The 21330-nt window shown below is 48.2% G+C and overlaps 3 protein-coding genes across 5 annotated transcripts; 2 read left to right on the forward strand and 1 right to left on the reverse strand.

Annotated features, from left to right (window-relative positions):
- Positions 1-1594: 1594 nt before the first annotated feature.
- Positions 1595-7585, forward strand: LOC103051323 (interleukin-18). 3 transcript variants are annotated; one of them, XM_088138948.1, is made up of 5 exons: positions 1595-1648; positions 2929-3004; positions 4743-4892; positions 5633-5775; positions 7051-7585. In XM_088138948.1, exons 2-5 carry the CDS (start codon positions 2938-2940, stop codon positions 7285-7287), a joined length of 597 nt encoding a protein of 198 aa, XP_087995074.1. In that variant the 5' UTR covers positions 1595-1648; positions 2929-2937; the 3' UTR covers positions 7288-7585. The 3 variants fall into 3 exon arrangements, with proteins under 3 accessions (XP_087995074.1, XP_087995075.1, XP_087995073.1); XM_088138949.1 differs by lacking the exon at positions 1595-1648 and adding an exon at positions 2394-2408 and having other exon boundaries at positions 7029-7585; XM_088138947.1 differs by lacking the exon at positions 1595-1648 and adding an exon at positions 2394-2408.
- A 1488-nt stretch (positions 7586-9073) lies between these two features.
- SDHD (succinate dehydrogenase complex subunit D) lies at positions 9074-20411 on the reverse strand. Its single transcript, XM_088138951.1, has 4 exons — positions 20255-20411; positions 18274-18399; positions 13984-14128; positions 9074-9691 (listed from the first exon to the last, which is right to left on the reverse strand). The coding sequence occupies exons 1-4, from the start codon at positions 20343-20345 to the stop codon at positions 9526-9528; spliced, it is 528 nt and encodes a 175-aa protein (XP_087995077.1). The 5' UTR covers positions 20346-20411; the 3' UTR covers positions 9074-9525.
- TIMM8B (translocase of inner mitochondrial membrane 8 homolog B) lies at positions 20386-21265 on the forward strand. The gene is made up of 2 exons (XM_088138950.1): positions 20386-20510; positions 20619-21265. Exons 1-2 carry the CDS (start codon positions 20421-20423, stop codon positions 20784-20786), a joined length of 258 nt encoding a protein of 85 aa, XP_087995076.1. The 5' UTR covers positions 20386-20420; the 3' UTR covers positions 20787-21265.
- The last annotated feature ends 65 nt before the right edge of the window (positions 21266-21330 follow it).

Genomic DNA, 21330 nt, shown 5'->3' on the forward strand with positions numbered 1-21330 from the left:
ATTGGACAGTCCCATCTTTAGCCCAAGTGAGGTTTGGATACAATTCCCCAAAAGGATAAATGTCTGGGAAGGCCAGGGCTATGGATTCAAGACAGGATAGGCTTGGGGGGGCGGGGCTTGCACTCCTGGAGATGCCTTCTAGAGAAGATTATGTTTAAATGAATGAAATGTATGGAAGCACTTAAGGCCAGAACAATGATTTCTCCCTTGACTGAAGTCCTTCGGAGAGGGAATCTGTGCCATTTCAAACTTTTTCTGAGATTCTTTCTTTATTTACACATCTTTCTTCTATTGCAAAACAAAAAAGGTATACATGAGCCCTTAAGTAAGCTCTGATCTGATCCATCTGTGCATTCAGTTGGACAGAGTTGTTTTCTCAGGGACACCCAAGCCTTCAAACAAATAGAAAACTATATTTTGCTTGGTTGTGTCCAGCTACAGGAGAATTCTCCCTAAGTTTCTACTCTATGTTAAGAGTGTCATGCATCAATTTTTCAAATTAATTTATGCCTAAATTTTATTTGTATTCATTCATTTCTACTAAGATTATAGGTTAATCTCCCAACAATCTTCAGTCCCTTGTAAACCAGTTAGGAAGAATACAACTGACAAATCAGCAGTGTTAGAGTGTGTATAAAAAGCTATTAATGGGCTAGCAAGTGGTATTTATTCAGGCTTTTTTGCAAACAAAAATTTAATTTAATAAAATTTAAAATAAATTTAATGAAATTTAATTTAATAAAATTCTTAAGAAGGCTTGCCAGTGGGAAGAATAGTCAACCTGGATCTTGCCTGAATTCTGTCAGCAGCTCCCAAAGAAGGATCAGCCACTTTATCTGGTTCAGACAAGTTCATCAGATGGGAAGTAATTCTTGTTAAGATGTGAATATGAATGGGGCATTTTAAATTAATTTACAGACTTAGTATTACTGTAAAACAGCTCCCAGCATTTTCAAGATGCTTTTGAAAACATTTTAGTAGCTGTGCAGGTGAACCGTCTGGCATTTTACTAATCTATGGATAAAAAAGAAACACTGCAGGAAAGGAACACCAGCTTTTGAGCAAATAAACAGACTATCCCACGGGAGCAACCACAACACTGAACCTAATGTATGTGGGGATGCGGTGGGGTGGGGGTCTCCTGAAAATACAGCACCCTCAGCTCCCGGGTGCAGCTATTCCACCTGGAGGGGAAACGGCCACCCTTTCAGTCTTCCCCTCCATCAGTCCCGGCGGGAAGGGAGCGTTCCTCCAAGGCTGCCTCCTGACCGGCCAGAAGCGCTCTGCCCCCCCGGGCTAACCGAGTTGCCCGGACCGGAGGCAGCAGGAGCCACCCTGACAGGCTCCCCTTCCTTCGGCCAGCTCCTTCTCTGGACCGCTCCGACGCTTCGGTTCCCAGCCCGACCTGCGCCGCTCTCCTCCTCCCCCGCCCCCCGCGGGGCAGCCAAGGGACGAGGCCGGCCGCCCCCGCTCTCCAGCCCCTCCTGGCGCCCGCGGTCTCAGACCCTGCCTTTCCCCCCGCGCGCAGCGGAACTGGCGAAGAGGAACCGCTTTCGCTGAACCGCTTTCGCTGCAAAAAGACGCTCCGCGGTGCTTCACCCAGCCGCCGAGTCCCGGCAAGTGGAGCGAGCGGTCGCGGGAGAGGAAGGTGGGTCTACCCCGCAGGCGCCGGTGCCCGGGCCGCCGCCGGCCGAGTCCTGACCAAGGCGAGGCGTTCGCCCTTCGGGGAGGCAGGGAGGGCAGGCGGGCAGGCGGGCCGGCCCCTCGAAGGAGGGCTGCCCGCTGCAGCGCTCGGGGCTTTCGCCTTCCCTTCTCCCCTCGGGCCGGGCCGCTGAGCGAAGCGCCGGGCAGGGTTTCTGAGCGGGGGCCCCTGCCCTCTGCGCGGGCGGGAGAAGGCGGAGGCCTCCCTGCAAAGCCGGGCTCCCGGCTGCTCCCGGCTGAACAGGTGTGCGGGGCAGGACGGCTCTTCGCGCTCGGCGCTCCGCCGCTGCCCGGCTCCTCGCCAGCCAAGCGAGGCCAAGCAGATCCCAGCGAGCCGGGGGCGCATTCCCCGCCGACCCGATTCTCTCACGCTCCCTCGGTTCGTTGCCCTTCCGAGAAGCGGGACGAGCAGGAGCAGGAGCAGGAATGCGCCTGGGCAAGAAGCCGTTTCGGTGCCGGCGAGAGGTGACCGCGGCCAGAGGCCAGCCGGCGGGCATCCCCGGAGGCGCTGGCCCGGGTCCCCACGGGAAACCCCTTTGGCGGCGGGGGGGCGGGGCGAGGCGAGGCGAGGCGGGGCTCGCCCTTCCCTTCCCTTCCCTTCCCTTCCCTTCCCTTCCCTTCCCGGCCGGCCGGTCGGTGCACACTCCGTCGCCCTCTGCTCGTGGCGCGCTACCCTCGACGTCGAGCTCCGGGGCTGTGGCAGGCAGGTGGGGCGCTTGGCGGGGGAGCGGGAGGCGCGGCGAGGGGGCTGCGGCGCCCAGCGACCCCCGGGCAGCCCGCGGGGCGCCCCCGCCAGTCCCCCCGGGTTCCGCTTGTAGCGCGGCAGCGCGCGCTCTCCAGGGCGAGCCGAGCGCCCCCGGGAGCCGGGCGCCCTCAGCCGGCCTGCCCAGGTGCTCCTCCGGGCCCGGCCCGCAGCCCGGACGAGTCTCCTGGGTCGGTGGGCGGAGGAGCGAGCTGGAAGCCCGGGAAGCGCCCTCCGGCGCGGGTCGGCCCGCAGGCGGAGGGAGCGGGGCTCCAGCGGCGCGCTCTCCCGCCAGGGAACCGGGGCGGTCAGCATCCCTCGGGCCCTGGGGCCGCCGCCCGATCTCCGAGCCGGAGGCGGCAGACCTGGAACGGCCAGAGGTGATAGTCCCCGCGTCCTCCGGGCTGGCCCGGCACCTCCTCCCGATGCGCCGAGCGGGAAGATCCGGCGCCGCTGCTCACCGCTGCGATCATCTTGTCTCCTAGAGAGCAGAGATGTGCACCGAGCTGGTCTCCATGCATCCGGTGCATCTGGATGAAGAGGGGATCCTCTACTTCGAAGGTAACTCTGGGCGGCTTCCCAGAGGAGGGTCAGTCATGCCGTTAGCCCTGGGAAAGAGGAGCCCTTTGCGCGGGGGCGGGGGTTGGCTGAGCTCAGCGCTTGCTCCTGCCAAGGGAGCCAACCAAGCCTGGGAGTGCCATGGAATGAGGAAGCGTGGTTGGCTGGGCGGTCTGCAGCCTCTGAAGTTGAAAAATGTGCTTGGGTGCTGTTTTGGGGTTTTTTTTAATGAAACTCATACATTTCTGTTAACATCACAATTCCAGTGGCAGTTTCTCTGGATCCAAACCAGCTGGCACCAGGGAAGGAGGGGGGCCTAAAGAAGTGGATCCTGTCTCATTCTGGGCATAGGAAGGGCGGGCAAAATGATCACCTGCCTGAATTCAGACACTGACTTAGTATTTCCTCCCCCCCTTTTCTCCCCCCCCCTCCCCCGTCTGCTATTGGAACAAAGAACAAGGTAAGCACAAACTGCATCTGAAATGCTGGCTTACAGCAGGTCTGACTCTTAAAATGTCCCACTTTTCTATCAAATTGCTATTTCATAAGGTAGCATTATATCCTCAGACCCACAAAGAAACAACAAAATGTGTGGAACTATTTTTCCCCCACTGTCATCTGTGGTTTCAGTAACGAGTCATATGAAAAGATCACATTTCACTAACCCAACTGAACATCAGGGCGCAAATATGTATATAGTATGGTGAAAGATTTATACAATCTGAGAAGAGCAATAAAAGTAAATAAAGCGTCAGAACTGAATTAAAATTAATTCTAGATTTAACATTACAGGTAGTCCTTGACTTACAATCATTTAACAACTGTTTGAAGTTACAGCAGCACTGAAAAAAGTGACTTATGACCAGTCCTTGCACTTAGGACTGTTGAAGCATCCCCACACTCGCATGATCTGGGGGAGATGGGTGGCATATAAATTAAATAATAAATAAATAAATAAATAAATAAATAATCAAAATTTGGGCATTTGGCAACCAACATGTATTTACGAAGGATGCAGCATCCTGGGGTCACATGACTGCCATTTGCGACTTTCCCAGGGCGGCTTCTGACAAGCAAAGTCAGTGGAGGAAGCTGGATTTGCTTAATGACCATGGCAAAAAAGGTTGTAAAACCAGGTGCGACTCACTCAATGACCGCATTGCTTAGCGATGGAACTTCTGGTCCCAAATGTAGTCGTAAGTCGAGGACTACCTGTACCTCAAAGAATACAGTAGATGCAAATGACTGCTTAAAAATCAAGAGATATGTTGTAACATTTGTTAAATAGAAGGGCCTAGTCCAGATGTGATTAATTATTTAAAAACAGGCCAAGAACAAGCCTAGTGACCCCATGCCCAATCCTTACATCCCACCAATGTAACGTATACACTGACTTCTATTATGGTTTGACTGAATGGGGGATCTGTAACTTAATCTCCTGAACTGCAAAGAAGTTTCTGATTGTTTCGTTTTTATTTGCTTCACTATAAAGGATTACAGAATCACTGAGGTGAAGGAAAGTATTAGGTCACCAAGTCAGTTGCCAGGTTATGGGAACAGACAGAAAGAGCATTTGGTTTCTTTCTTCTTCTTTACATTTCCGCCTATTTAAAATATAGTTCTTTTCAAAGACAAAGAACTGAGCTATGAAACATATTTTTTAAAAAAATCAGAGTGTAAGAACACTCTGGAAGAGAAAATATAGTCCATTCTCACGCCAGATTTATCATCTTCCTCTAAGTTCTAGAAACAGACAGCTGGAAAAGATCTGGAAAATGTGAATCCTCCCAAATCTTCCGAAACCATAATAATCATGTTCTTGTGGCGCATCCGTCTCATGAAGATCTCCAAGCAGTCTTTGAACACATAACAGATCAGGAAATTCTGAAAGGTACAGTAACCGTGCCGCACCTCCTCATGTCTGAACAGGTTATAGGGGTCCCCACTATATTTTCATGCACCTGGCAAAGAACTTTGGAAGTGGAGAATCAACCGCAGGCCAATCACTGCAGTCGGGACTGAAAGTAGCTTTGAAAAAACGATGCAGGTAGATAATACATTAGGAAATTATTTTTTGTGTGTCGCAAGTGTTTACTATTGGAACAGGCAGGGGACGGTGAAACCCCTTTCTTCATAGATTTTCAGAACAATTCTTAAGGCCACAAAAATGTTTAAATGATTCACAAAGTCTGTTGAAATTCTACAGCTGCCTTTTCCAGACAATGTACTGATCATTCAGTACATTAGTGCCAAGCATGTAAGGTACACTGGATTCTTCAGCAAAGGTGTTTCACCAATGATTAATTGCAGGTATTTTTTTCTCAGCATTCAACTCCATCACAATCCTTTTTTGCCTTAAGCAAAGAGCTACAGTTTGCTTTCTTGAAATGTTGATTCAAGAACACAGCAAGCCCACTTCTTTGATTCTTCTAGCCAAATGATTTAAAAAAAAAAAATCTGTGATGGAACAAGCTATTAAGATTTCTTGGTGTATACATTGAGTAGTTTTTGGACTGAGAAGTCTTCATGGAGATTTTCATAGAAGAAGGTGATGGGAGCCAGGTTTGGGGTTTTCTTATCTACTGCTGGCCGCTTACAAGAAGAAATCTGACCAAACTTCTTTGCCTGCAGTACCAGGAATCAAATTTGACATCCACAGTTACCAAGACTCTAAGCCAAAAGGACTGTCGGTGGCCTTCACCGTAGAATGGAACCACCAGATTTACCATATGTACGTGGAGAAGAGAGAGAGCAAAATGAAGGTGAAATTTAAGGTATGCCATTGCTAACTGCAGCTGGGCCAAGAGGTTGGTTGGTTGGTTTTTATTGTTGCTTTGCCTACTGTAAGTTGGGAATGATTTCTGTGACCTTAGACATCAGCTATCTGGATGGTTGGTGTAATTATTGTTGGAACACAGTCTACAGTCACTGCTGTGAGATGGGCAGCCACGTAAATTATTTAAATGAATAAAAATGCTAGGACTGTACAGCACTCCAGAAGTTATTCAGAAGCAGAGCTTTGTGACCCCGTTACTGTTTAAAACAGCTGTGTCTTTTCTGGACTCACCATGGCTGCCCTAACTGCCACGTGATCTTGGGAAAAGATGCAACTGTTTTAAAGAGCTGCAGGCAGGGGTTACATTTGTGATCCCATGTGCACTGAATTATTTCTGAATCACTGTGCACCCACAATCAGCACTATTTTGTAAGTTCTGCACTTGCTGCATTATTGATAATCTCCTTAGTTGAGAATGCAAAACATTCTAGAGACAAGAGAGACCTGGAACTATAAACCTGACTATAAAATTCAGTGCTAGCTTTGGTTACAGCAGAGACAGGCAATATTTTGTTTGTTGGACAGGCACACTTAAAAGTTCTAAGATAGCCTGGATGCATTTGGAAAACCTGAATTTAAAAAGAATTCAATAGACTTAATCACATCCAAAGACCTGTTTATCATATTTATTAAGATTGGTTCAGAGGTAATGTCAAACTGAACTTTATATTAACTATTGTTAAGAGTTCAGATCACGAACTGTGTGGCTTCTGGATTTACCTAACCAAACAATCTGTGCAAATTAAATTCTCAAACTAGATATTAGGTCCTGGTTTGGTGGCTGTGCACTCAGCACACTGGGTGAGTAAAGTCCACAGTAATAATAGCCATTGGGGTCCAAAGAGGCCAAACTGGTCCCTGAATGAAAAATCATCTCCTTTCCCCTGCCATAGGTAGAACTATTTTGGAGAAGTCACTGTTTCGATTGCTCCCAATTAATTGCACCTCCCCCAACAAGTATAAAAGACCCAAACCACTTGCATGGATTGGAGTTTTAGACGGAGCTTAACTAACAAAAACGCAGAATTGGTTAAACGCAAAGAAGCCTCTCCCCCATCAGACAATTACAGCACCAAACCAGCTCCTTAGCCCAATCATGGGCTCTCAGACCCTTCCCAAGGGGGCACGGGAATCCCAGCCAGGGTTCTCCCTCTTTAAGACTCTATTCCCGCCATGCTGGTCTCCCTTCAGGATGGTCTGGTCTCCATTTCAGAAAGGAGGCATTCCCCAATACATCGAAGGAGACACCAGCAACATGATCTTCATCAAAACACGGTTTTCCGATGGCAGCAGGCAGTTTTTCAGATTTGAATCTGCCCTGGAACGTGGCTACTTCCTGGCCTTTGAGTGGGACCAAGACAGCCATGCAACCAAACTGGTTGCAAAGAAAATAGAAGTTGTGGACGAAGTGGATGAATCAATAAAGCTGCACCACGCCCCACCGCTCTGACAAGGAAACACAAGTAAAAAATAAACCTGGCTGCAAGCAGTAGAAAAGTGAAGATGTTAAAGGAGTAATTTGGTGATGTAAATTAAAAATCATTGTACTAAGGAAAGCTATACAAATACCTATAGCTTTGCAAGGAATTCTGATCCCAATCAATTAGCAATAAATGAAAATTAGATAATACCTAAACAGTCAACATTTTAACATTCTTGTCTATGCTTAGTCTAATGGAATATTTTTTAAATTGAGATTTTATATTTTTAATAAAAATTAAAATAAATCCAAACGTTTTTTCTTACTATTTCTTGGAAGTATTTTTGTACTTTGCACTAATTTTACAGCATTCAGATGAAGTGCAGGATGTAAATAAACTGATTACATTCTCTTAATGACTCAGTTATATGACCAAATCTCCACCCTTGAGAAGCAGTAAAAAGAGCAGTAAAAGCAAATATTCACAGCTGAATGTCAAGTTTGAAGTAGGTCAGGTCTTAAAACTAAAGCTTCCTTGAAAAGTAACTGCCTCGCAGAAAGAACATAAACAACGAGCTTTCTTCTCAAGAAAAATCTGCCTTGCCAAGGCGATGAAGTTCATTTCTGCACTTGCAAATGAACACAGATTATGATTTGGCAAATTTAAGTTACCCATTGTTTTTTTTAAACAAAACTGTTATGGATAAATTATTTTGATAACCAATTCTAGTTGTGCATAAGTTTACTAATAACTGTACTTCTTGCTTTTTTCAAATGATATATTCTTCTAGCCTGCTATTATAAACAGAACATTTCAAAATGCAGGGAAACTCCCACACTGTAATCAGAAAATAGATCTGCACAGAGGAAGGGCACCAGAAGTAATACCCCCTCCCCAAAATGACTAACAGCAAGATAGACTTTCTTCAAATACTGTATCAAAACTAACGGCCAAGATCAGCATCACCTCCTCTTAAACAAAGACTGAGATTTTTTTGGTCTGGAGCTAAGACAATCCAGTTGCAATCTCAGCATCGAGAAGTCAAACCGTCCCTTGTGGAGAAATCAGAGAAAGCAAGACAAAAGGGTGAACCTCAGAACACGAGAGCAGTTCTGGAAATCCGTTTACTTTTAAAGCAAGTTTCTAGATCTTGTGACTGAAAAGGAATACAAAGGCGGTTGTTTCTAAGCTCCACAGAGTGCATACGGCACTTCAGACATTGTGTACCCGGCCCACGCTAAGTTCATCCTCACGAAGGATGCGCAGAAGCTGGACCGGCTTTGGGTAAGACCTGATTCTGTGGCCTAAATGCGCACATGACTTCGGTTTGAGACACTTGAGTGCCACACTGAAGCTGAGATGCATAATGAGCTGAAGGGTTCCAGTTAAACCACAATCTGTTTTGCGGGCCATGAAAGGTACTTTCCCTCTTTTCTGATGTGTGAAAGCGCCTGACATGCAAGGACATGTCCAAACAAGGCTGTTTTCCAAACCTGCCCATATGGGTTCTGTGTCGATCTAATTTTTAGTTGATGATAATGATGTATCAAGTTGTACTTTGTACTGTATGTTTATTTTGTTACCTAGTTTGGGGGGGTAGAGTATAAATATATCCAAAACCTTTTACTTTTTTTAGGAATGTAAGGCGATATAAACTTAAATAAAACTACTCGTACTGTTTTCTTTTTTAAATGCTATTTTTTTCCAACTCCGCTCAACCATCAAAATGAAGCATAGATGATAAATCCGCCGAACAAAACTTGAAACCTTCAGAGACAACTGAAGGGGTAACGCCTGGATTTCAGAATCAAACAGTTATGGGTTGTATAAATCCTTTATTGTACATGGTTTAAACAAAAAAGTCTTCCCTTCTGCATTGCACAAGTTGCCGCATAACGTACGTCATTCATTGCAACAAGAGGGCCAAAAACATGAGACAGTATCAAAATGAGTGATGCTGCACCCAGGCTGCTGTTCAACAGGGAAACAGCAATCCATCTGCAGTGGCTCCCAATACATGCCAAAGCTTTGCCTGGGTGCTCTTCCCTGATCCTGGCCTGTTTCAGATTTAATTCTCTCCTTAGCAAGAAATCCCAGATTTTCTGAATGGCTACAGCTATGGACATGGCTATGGGTGTTTCCCTCGAGCCATGCTGCTACATGCAGAGCAAACCCTTTGTGGCTCTCTTCCCCACACTCAAAGACTCAATAATAACGTAAAGAAGCAGAGGCAGCAGTGAACAATGGCTGGATTCTGTTGGCGGGGCTCAGAGGCTCCACAGCATAGCCACAGCCCTGCAGATGCCCACGTCATGGTAGTTGAAGTAGCAGAGGCCAGCAAAGGTGACTGCTGAAAGCAGGTAGAGGCCAGCGTTGGCCAGTTTAATGGAGGTCTCTCCATGGACGTAGTCAGTTACAAGTTGCCCAAGGCCCCTGCAAGGAAGGGAGAAAAAGAAAAAGGATAGGAAGCGGGCGGAAAACACATTCAAATCCTTCCAAATATCTTCAGAACTGACCCTGGCTGAGTCCCAAATTAGCATAACTTGCAGTCGCTTTTCACATTACTCAGAAGGCAGTGAGAAAGCTCACTGTGGAAGTATGTACTCTCACTTCTCCTAAAGGGTTTTTCATTTGATTTTTGCCTATTTCTTCAGCGGAGGGCTGAAAAGTTCACATTGAGTCCATGGAGAATGACGCATGCAAGATCAGAATCTTGAACATGGGTCCAAAGAGGCGTGATTGCCTCCAAATGTTACTGCGCTCCAATTCACCCCCAACTCAACCCCCACTCTCAGGTATGGGAGTTCTTTGGAGCTTGAGGAGTTAAGTCCTCAAGGATAATGGGGGATAATGGGGGAGGACCAACTCTCCTCTAAGCAACAAGAAGTCAAAGGGAATTTTCAGGAAGCCAGGGAGAGGACTAAAGGTGCCAACCTTGTTAAATACAGCTGTGGTAAAAGACCAGGATGGGGACCTAGCTTCTGCAACACAAGTATGAGGTTCACTAGAGCCGTACAGGGCAGCACAACTGAGTCAGGGCGCTGTACCAGGTACAGGAATCTGCTTGGTCCTTAAGTCACTACATGTAACTGGGACAGACTGGGTTCAGGCGACATTGATGAAGGACCCCACCTGAAAGGGGTAATCACTGTTACCTTCCATTTCTCCTTAAGCCCCATTATTCTAGCTACTGACGGAACTTAGAAACAGATCATAGCCTGACGGCAGGACAAACCATCAGGCAGTTGATTCATCTTCTACTGTAGCCGAGCCTCAAGAAATATCAGCGCAATCACCACAAGAACCTCATGGCTGTTCTATTTTTCTATCTCTCAGTTGTTCGCCTGAGCTGGAACTGGAATCTGGACACCCTTAGGCGAGGAAAGAACCTAAGCACTGGTGGCAAAATGTTTTAATGAGCAAGAACGTGGTGGTGGTGGTGATGATGACATAGTAATACTACATACCCCTTTGGCCTAAAGGTGCCAAAGGGCGAGTCTGGGACCTTCTGGGGTACAGACATTCCCTGTCCTGTTAACTGAAGACAAAGGCCTGGCTAAGAAGCTATGCGGGTGGACGCTTTCTGTCCAAACCTGAGCAAGGAAGGTTACAAGGTGCGACCATGAATCATTCTGCGTGGAGAAAAAGGGAGGCAAGGTGGAACCACCATGAAATTTACTTGCTAGGCAAAAAAGCTACTGTATATACTCATGGATAAGCCAAGAATTTTACATGCCAAAATACACCCCCCAAATTGGGTTCAGCTTATCTGCGAATGGCCTTATCTGCGAGTATACTTGGTAATACTTTTTAAAAGTACCTGTATTTCCCATATATACTCATGGATAAGCTCATATGCAGATAAGCTGACCCTTGAATTTTTAACCAAAATACCATGAAAAATGCGAGTTGGCTTACCTGCAGATGGCACATTTTTCATGGTATTTTGGTTAAAAATTTGAGAGTTGGCTTATCTGAGGATGGGCTTATCCATGAACATATACATTAATTTGTAAGTCAGAACCATGAAGTCAGGCATATGCCCCAGAGCATTTGCTTGCTAAAAATCAGTGTTAGAAATGTCCTAGCTAGATTCAATACATTATTATTATTATTCCCACCTTTTTTATATGTAACTCAAGGCAGCAAACATACTCCTCCCTCCTCCTATTTTCCCCACAACAACCACCCTGTGAGGTGGGTTGGGCTGAGAGAGAGGGACTGGTCCAAAGTCACCCAGCTGGCTTCCATGCCTAAGGCAGGACTAAAACTCACCATCTCCTTTCTAGCCTGGCGCCTTCACCACTATACTCCACTGGAGTTGGACAGCCAAAAAATTTAAAATAAAGAAATAAATTTAACAATATACCAAACATTAGTCTACAGAAGGGGGAAAAAACCCTACTTTGAGGGAGGAGCTGGGTATTCCCCTGCTGTAACAGCAGACAGTGTGAATGTAAACAATGATGAAATGCAATGCCAGTCAACAGAGAAAGGGAAAGAAATTATGTAACTGGAAAAGAGTGGCTGTGAACTTCAGGGAACAGCGTGATGCAGCTGCAGAAAAAGCAAACTTAATTTTTGGTTGCATCAGTACACATATTGTTTGTAAATCACAGGGTGTGATCGTACTTAAATTGCATCTTGGGGAGCGTGTCCACTTCTGGGTACCACATTGTAAAAGGATTCAGGCAAAAGTAGAAGAAATGCTGAGAAGTGCCAGCAGGATGAATACCAGGGACTAGAAACTGAGTCCTATTGAAGCTGCTGGTCACATTTAGCCTTGAGAAGTTGACTGAGGGGGGATGTGATAAGAAGCAGACAAGTGGAGGACAACATTTTCTTGGTCATCCCAGAGGACAGACTACGAAACAACCTATTTCAGTTACTGGCAGGCAGATTTCCAAACGAATGTTAAAAATGCCTGGAGCAAGCAGCCTGCTGTTCGGTTACCTGACTGAACGTGAGGCCCGCCCTGAGCCTCCCGTGGGACCAGTCCTGCTGGCCTGCAACCTCTACGTTCTGGGATGAAGACCCTAAAGGCCTCTCTTCAAATGCAGCTCACAAACAAGGGGATTAAAACGATCAAAGGGAACAGAAGAAGAACCCCCTGCTTTGTGGGAAGGGGGTAGATTTTCCTGCTCAAGCAAGGGGACACTGTAGAAGAAACAAAGGGCTTTCCAAAAACAAGGCAGGGAAACCTGCAAGGGGGAAAGCAGAAACCCAAACCATTTGTTTCTGAAAGTCTTAACTCACTTTTGGCAGCCCCAGGCGTCAAAATATGGCAAAAGGCCAACTGAGTCACTGTTCTCTTGTTCCCCATTGAGAATGAAATTTTCTTGCCCACACACAAAAAGGCATTACCCTTTCCAGGAACCCAGATTGAATTTGGGGCTAACACTGAGCAGAGGAAGGAATGTATTGCAACAGCCTTTGTGGGAAGGACCTGCCTTCAAGATCTTCCTCTTCACAATTTCCAGGCCTAAATTCTTTTCCCACTGCTGCTGGACACAGGGAGCAGCCTGAAGGGACACGAAAGGGGCTGCCCTAAAGAGGCTGCTCTCCCCGCCTACCCCCGACTCTAGCCAGAGGAGAATAACCTTAAATCCTTGGGAAGCTTGTGCCCTGAAATGCCCTGGGCACAGCACTGGCTGACTGCTTCAAGAGGTTACCAGACTGAAATGTTCCATGTGGCAGAAGGGGAAAATGATTACAACTGCAGAGAAAATGCATTTAACTAATTAAATGGAAGTGTGAACAAAATGGATCTTTGCAGCCTTATCCGCTATTTTTTAGATCAGTGTTTTTCAAACTTGCCAAGTTTGAAAAAAAAATTGTTTTAGAGGATGACCCCTACAAGCTCTCTCCTGCACAAATGACTGGGGTTGCACTGTTGAAAGCCAAGAGGGAGCTTTCACATCATTTCCTCCCTGTCTAAGATTCAGGAGCACAATGCTAAGAAATGTATTAGAGCACAGCTGGTAACTTCAGATGCATTCAACTATGCCTGTATTCTTTAATCTCACCCCCACAAACCACACACTTCTGCTGGTCGAAAGGGGAAACAAAGAGCCAGCGAAACTCTGAAACTCAATCCCCTGAAATTCTGCATAATCATCTTGAGCCTGCAGAATGACTCTCATGTTTTTAAGTTCTACAATCCTAAGAGAGGCCAGTTCTCCAAATGCCCGGTGTCAAACATGGTGCTAACGTAGTGTCAACCAAGGGCACACAGATGACCCAGAACCCACTAATTCTACATGGTACAAGATCTTAGCAAATATTTATTCTAGCAAAAGCCAAATATATTTGCTTTCTGAAGGAAGAGGCAGGACACTGCCCTGTAAGTGAAATTACACCCCTTCCCAGGAAAATCTGTGTTATCTCGTCTCTCTTGTAACAACTTCTCTAAAACAAATTCACTAAATTCACATCCTTTCACTGCTGGTTGCAGATCATAATTTATAAGATGGCTGCTTTACTGCTGAGTTTATAGCAATTTTAGAAATTGTAACTCTCCAAAGTTTTAATGATGGTGTCTTGGGGGAACTGACCAGAAAAAGGTACATCCAGCAGATGTTAAAGAAATCCACTAGACTATCCCCGCCACCCCACCCCCGGCTCAGCCCTTTCCATAGGACAGCTCCTCTCTTGGAACTCCCCACCCTCCGGACTGAAGAGACGGCAGGCAGCTGTCTGGTGGGCCTGCTTCACTCCCGACTTACCAGTGACCATGGAGTGTGAGAGTTGCCGCCAGGGAGTAGTCCACAGCCACTCCAGGATACAGATAGGCTGCTGGCAGGAGTCCAAGCAGGAGGATGCTGACTGCTCGCTCGCTGGTCCAGTGTAGAGAGGCGGCCTTTGAACCAGCTGCAGACAGATGCAGCACTTTAATGCCCAAGAAACGGCTGGCTTGAGAGCTAGGAGTAACGCTCCAAGTGTGCAAATGTAAGAATGCATGGAGCAAATTAATAGGTCCCCCTCCTATTAAAATGAAACACGCTGAAGCCTCACGCACAGAGGGTTAAACTGACTGAGCCTCCCCAAGTGCAGGACCAAAAAGCTGAAACCGAGAGAGCCCAGCGATTCTCCACATCCTGAGGCTGAGCAGACTCTGCGAAACAGGCTTAGCCAGAGCCCACAGCCCGCCTCTGGGGAGAACCCCACTGCGAGGCCTAGCTTCACACAACGGTGGATTCGGTTCATCCGCTGCACTAAGCCACAAAGCACAGTTGTTCAGTGGAGCTGAAAATAACCACCGTTATTAAAACGGCTGGGTGAGGACAACTTCCGCCAGACAAAAATCACGGCCGGGTTCCCGTGGCATACTAGGTTTTAAATCACAACTGACACGCTACCATACAAATGCTACGCCCAAACCAACCACGATGTGCGAGCCCAGCCTTGCTGCAGAGACATCCAAAGCTGACAAGGGCGGGCAGCGATATTGCCCACAGCAAAAACATTCCCTGCCTGACCCCACCAGGAAATCAGAAGCCCAAATTGTGAAGATGACAACAGTTGATGGAAATGGCTCATCACCTGGCCGCAGGCATATTCTGAATCCAAGGAGTGGATATTTGCATACCTCGTTTGGGTGTTGTAGGGAGCTGACAGTTAAGCATAAATGTACGACCAAAAGAGGGACACTTGAGAGTGTTTTGGTAAAAAACCATAATTGGAGCTCAAAAAAAAGAGGGGCAGACGGCCTTCAAAAGGGGACTCTAGAAACTTGGCCTTCTGACTGTTGGAAGCTTTTGCCTGCCCAGCCTGTATGTGCCAAAACTCCCAAACTTATGTCCATAGTCATGAGGACTAGAAACTTGCTTTTTTATTTCTTTATAGTAAACAAAATAATGTCTGAGATTTCCAAGAATCGATACCGTGAGCCAGCACACCAGGCTTTCATTGCTAGACAAAAGGCCTTTAATTTAAACCTCCAGAACAAGGTTCCCCCTGAGATCCGGATGGCCCCTGCCCTGCTGTTGTTTAGAAGAGCTGTGAAGACCTGCTTCTTCACCCGGGCCTTTGGCCAGGGAGCGTGAGACCTCTCCCATCATCACACTTGCCATCTTTTATCTTTATCTTTTATTGATTTTATTGTAATTTCTTTGATGGTTATGAGTTGCCCAGAGTTGCTGAAAACTGGGCGACATACAAGAATTATATTATTGTTATTGTTCATGTTGCTATTATCGAACAATTACATTATAAGGCCTCATGGAATCCTGGTAAGCTTTAAATACAGCCCCTCCTGACATTAAAAGAGAGAGAGAGAGAGAGAGAGAGAGACTCATTAATTTAAAACCTTGTAACAAACACTTATTTAATATCCCAAGCAGCAAAAAAAATTGAACACCGAATCTCAAACAGAGAAGACATGAAATGGATTTCTTTTCACAACACAGAACAGTAAATGGCGATTTTCTGTTGAATCAATGACTGAGGCCTGAATCCATAACCTTCAGGGTTATTGTTCAGCATGCCCTGTGTTTGTCTGCCACACAGTCTGAGTTCAGAATCAAAAGATGCTAACTTAGCAGGCAGGCATAAAATCAGAGAACACCGTCTGCACAACAATATCACATACACCTTAGCTAAATGGAGGACTTTTAAAAAAACAGATTTTACTAATGAGGATTTGGAACAAAAAGAAGAGAGGCTGGCAGAAGAAGAGTAAGAGACAGCAGAAGATTGAAATTGTATCAAACTGTTCCTCTCTAATTTCCTGGTCTTTTAGATTCCTGCTTTACATTCCCAAGCTGTCTTCTGCGATTATGAGGACTACAATGCATTGCTGTGTGATTGGAAACTCTGGGTTTGTCTGTCTTAAGTATGGAAAACAATTCTGCAGAACCAGACCAGGGTCCTAACGGTGCAGGGTTCTGCTCCCAGCTGCCTCTGGAAGAACCCTAATCCAACACAGGGCTAGTCTTTTTCCCCAGCAGCCCATTTTTGGAGGTGTCTAAAGGCTGCCACTGACTCTTATACGATTACTCTCTTCTTTTCATAGACCTGAACCTGCCCAAGGCTGCAGGAAAGGATAGGAGAAAGTCTAAAAGAATAATACAGATAAATACTTGGTCAGCCCAATTTTTAAAGAATTTTGGCTCCAGCATATCTCAATCTTCTCCCTGCCAGAATGAGGTGATGTTGTTATTGTTTTTAACTCCAGCAAAAAATACCAAGGAGTTGGAGGAGGCATGTGTGGCAGATACCCCAACTGGGACAAATTCGTGAAACAGTCACAAAGTGAAACCTTTTTTTTCCTAGTTGCCAAAACCATGCAAAGTGTAGACCCTTAGAAGCTTTCTGACTAATGAGGACGCCTGAGAATAGCAGGTGCCTTTGGCTGAAAGTATATAAAAGGGATGGATCTGTTAGGCAACGGAAGAGGTAGCATTTGTACTGCATGGACTGGAGGTTTGTGTGTATCAAGGAGTAGCTGGAGGACCTAGCAGGAACAAGCAGGAGCAACAAAGAAGCCCAGTGGACCAGACTGCTGCATTTGAACGGAGAGACCAGAGAAACAAGGACAGCTTGACAACAGTGATTGAATTCCAAGAAGCTGAGCAAAACGTTATTGTTCCCTCTTTCCATCCTCTTCTCTGGGCTAAAAGTGACCCCAAGCAGTGAAAGTACTAAAGCTGTCTACAGGTGGTCCTCGACATATGACCGTTAATTCAGTGACCATTTGAAGTTATGGCGGCACTGAACAAAGGGAATTACGACTGGTCTCCAAAGTTATGGTCACTGCAGCGCCTCCGTGGTCATGTGATCAAAATTCAGGCACTTAGCAGCCCGCCCGCACTTACAACTGTAGGGGTGCTTCAACTCCCCCCACCCATCTCCCCCCATCTTTGCCCTTTTGGCTGTCTGTACTCGGTGGCTCCTGTCGCCCCAGCTGACCTTCACCATCTTCTTGCTCCCACTGACCAAGCATGCCCTGCCTGGCCCTTCGTGAGGCAGCTGCTGGCCGCACAAGGCTTTCTTCCCCAGGCCGTGCATGGTGGTTTCCTCACGAGACCTGGGGAAGATAGCCCCATGTGGCCAGCAGCTGCCTCACGAAGGGGCAGGGCGGGCACGCTTCATCAACAGTGGGAGCAAGAAGACGGCAAAGGTCAGCTGGGGTGGCAGAGTGCAGGGTGGCGAGGGCGACTGTAGCTGGGACTAGGTTGGGGTGGCTGCAGCTTAACACCGCGCTGCTGAGATAGCTGGGGCTTCCTGAGGTGCTGTGGCTCTGTGCTGTGGTGCTGGGCTGGGGTGGCTGAGGCTTCCAAGGGCTTTGCACTGCAGCTCAGGGGCTTCTTACAGCCCCAGAGCCACAGCATGCCAAGAAGCCCCTGAGCCACAATGTGGCAAGCAGCCCCAGAGCTGCACAGTTCTGGGGCTGCTTGCTGCCCCGCAAGGCAGGGTGCAGGACGGCCAAAACGGCAGAGACGGTGGGGGGAGATAGGCAGGTGGGAAGAGTTGAACAAGAGGCAGTCCCTTACCTTACCAAGGCTCAGGGCTGGGAGGGACCAAGCCCAGAATGGCTTGGATTGGGTCCTCGACTAATGACCAGTGGAATTCAATTAACAATAGCACCAGGGAGTTCCAGGATTGCTGTCGCTAAGCAATGTGGTTAGATGACATCGCGCTTTACAACCACATTGCTTAGCGATAGAAATTCCAGTCCCAATTACCGTAAGTCAAGGACTACCTGTATCAACTGAGTATATCAAAACTGTGACAAAGAACACCTGTGTGAATCAGGGAGACCCCCAGACAGTTAAGGCACTGCTAAAGAGCTCTATAAAGAAATGTTTATATAGTTTGTTAAGCTACAGAGATATGTTAGAAATAAGCACAGGTTATATACTTGAAAAGTACTATAACAATAAACATCACCGTAACACAGAGAAGAAGAGTGTATATATTTATGAAGTTCCTGTTTCTTTTCCCACCCTCTGAGAGGGGGGTCAATGAACCATGATACTAATAAGCAAACACACAAAAAAGGAATAGAGACCTACCAAAACTCCTGGGAGACGTGTGAAATTTACATGTCTGATGATAATGATGATGTTGATGATGATAGTCCTCAGTTGGTGTAGTCAAAGCAGCAACTGGTCTGGCCAAGAGAAACTTGTTCAGGAGAACTGTGGACAGAATAGATGCATTTCATTCTGTAAATAAGAACACTCTGATCTCCACATCCCACTAACGCCTATTACCCACTATGAAAACACATTACCACAATCCTTAAAATATAAAAAAAGCCCTTTGACAGAGCTGTAGAGTGTAGGAATCAAAAACCAGCTTTGATGCAGCGAAGAAACCGCAGCTTGCCTATCTACTGAAGCATGCCTTCTTCAAACAGAAACATGGGTTCCAGAAGCATCAAGCAGCCTTGATAGCACCACGGATCCTCTAAGGACTACTTCAGTGTAGAAAAGAGTGCCCCAAATCTATATATCATCACTTGAACATGAAAGTGTGAAGCAGCCCATAAGTTAATGGAGACAAGTAGCGAAGATAGGTAACAGACAAAACTGGATGTCCTTCAAATTCCAATTCTGCGGTAACTCTGGAAGCATTCCAACACCACAGAGCAGTCTTCCCAAACTGTTAGGTGATGGAAAAGTGCACCTAAGACCTTGCCAATGTGGCCTTGGCCGTGTTGAATGGAATCCTTGGGGTCACACACTCAACACATTTGAACAGCACCAGGCTGCAGGAGGATGTCATAGACTGGGTTTCTACACATTTAGCCCTGATTAACTAAATCTCAGCTCACTGAATTTAGCCCAATCTTCTAGGTTTGCACAACACACCAAACCATACACTGAACAAATGGGTTGGGTTCACACACCATGCAACACTAAAATGTGATTGCAGTAATTAGTTTATGGTTCAGTGCGTTAGGTGACAGAATCTGTACGTGAACTGATTCTTTGCAGTACACTTACTGCACGTTTGTATTGTACTCTTCCTTCCAGAGAAGAAATTTGTTGCACGTGAGCAGGAAAAATAATGATTAGGCTCATGCAGATCCATGTTAACCACACATAGGGCAGCAAGGCAGCTCGTTCTTTGCATGCTAAACTTCCAAGGTATAACCCTTGGCTCAACTCCAGTTAGGCAAAGCTGCTGCCTGAAGTCTATCTGGGCAGGGCCAAACTAGAGGGATGAATTCTGACTCCTCCTGAGGCAGATTCCTGACAAACCTCCCCTTTGCTCAAGGTCAACACCTGCCAAGGTTGCAGCAGCTTTAAGCTAATGCAGCACCACACAGCAAACAGGGAGTTGGCAGAGGCACCCAGGATCTTTCATGGCTTGAGGCTCCGTTGGCTTAAAACAGCGTTTCTCGCCCTCGGCTGCTTTCAGATATGTGGACTTATATGTGGCCTCCAAGAATTCCCCAGCCAGCAAGGAAAACCGCACATCTGAAAGCGGCCAAGGTTGAGAAACACTGGCTTAAAATACGACCCCTGTTCACGGTGCAGGCCCCCCTCGGGGGGCTTGCGGGAGCACCTGATCTGCAACCGTCTTTTGCCCGTATCTTTCGGCCTCCCTCCAAAGACGCTCAGCCTCTCCTCCCTGCTGCTTCACTGAGGAAGCAGCGACGCGCATCCTGGCTCGAGGGGGGTTCCTGGGTCACCGAGCTGGGAAGCAGCAGGGAGGGGAGCGGGAAACGCAGCCGTGACTCCAGATGGGTCAAAGGCGGGGGGGGGGAGAGGCGTCCCGCCAGGGCCGCGAGAAGGGTCCCATTCACAGGAGCCCCCTTCAGCTCCAGCCAGGTCGGCCAAAGGGAAGGAGAAGCGGCCCCACCCGAAGGCCGTCCCACAGGCCTCGGATGGGCAGCAGCGCGGGCGCCCGGTTGGGGAGCGTGACGCGACGCCCTTCTACCCCCCCACCCCCAGGACGGCCCTTGGCGGCCAGGAGCAGGAGCTCGGGCTCCCGCGCCCGTCGGAAGGGAAGCCCGCCGGGCGGCCCGCCCCGACTCCCACTCACCGGCCGCGGCGCGCCCGCCCCGAGGCCTGCCCAGCCCAGCGCGCCACAGCCAGAGCGCCGCCGCCATCCTGCCCGAGGCGAACAAGGGCATCGGCCCGCCCGGAAGCGGAAGCTCCGCGCAGGAGGCGGGACTTCCTGGCTGGGCGGCGGAGGCGGCGGTTTCCTCATGGCAGCCGAGCTGGGGCAGGAGGCCGAGGCCGCGGAGCTGCAGCGGCTGGTGGCGGCCGAGGAGCAGCGGGCGCGCCTCACCGCCCAGGTGCGTGGGGGCCCGGGCGCCCGAGGTCGGCCGGGCGTAGGGGCCGGGGCGGGCCCGGGCAGGGGGCGGGCGGCGGGCGGTTGACCGAGGCGCGGTCTCCCCTCGCAGGTCCACAGCTTCATGGAGGTCTGCTGGGAGAAGTGCGTGGACAAGCCCGGCTCCAGGCTCGACTCCCGGACGGAAACCTGCCTGGCCAACTGCGTCAACCGCTTCATCGACACCACCCTGTCCGTCACCAGCCGCTTCGCGCAGCTCATGCAGAAGGGCGGCCACTGACCCGCCGGGCTCGCGGGGGCCCTGCCCGCCAAGGGGCGGCCGGCGGGGCGGCGGGCTTCGCGGACTGCGCGCGCCGGCTGAGAGCAGGAGGCTCGTCCGGGCGAGCGGACTCGGCGCGGCGACTTCTTTTCTACGGCGGCGGGAGAGCGGGAGTAAAGGCACCCGGGGGCTGGATGAGCCCGCTGATAAAATTAAAGGAGATAATGGCAACCCGTCTGTTCTTCCCACGGGGATGTAAAGATCCGATCCAGTAACGCGGCACAGGGTGGTTTGGCTGGGTCTGAAGTCGCCGTTGGTATCAGTCCAAGAAAGATGTAATTTATTCTCCGTTAAGGTTTTAGCACAAGCCAGTTCTGTTCTGATCCAGCCTTACAGTCGCGCTGGGGAATGTCAGTCAGGCGTTTACTTCATCCCGCCACCGGCTATGTTTGTACAATGTGATGATCCGCAATTAAATGAGCAACCGTTTATTGAATAAATCTCATTGCCTGGCTTCGCACAATTGATCAACCCATAAACTAACCATATGGACTAAATTCACACA

This window comes from Python bivittatus, unplaced genomic scaffold (genome assembly GCF_059951505.1).
Source record: "Python bivittatus isolate LINGU-HERP-01145 unplaced genomic scaffold, Pbiv_v1 ctg000320_np1212, whole genome shotgun sequence".
NCBI lineage: Eukaryota > Metazoa > Chordata > Lepidosauria > Squamata > Pythonidae > Python > Python bivittatus.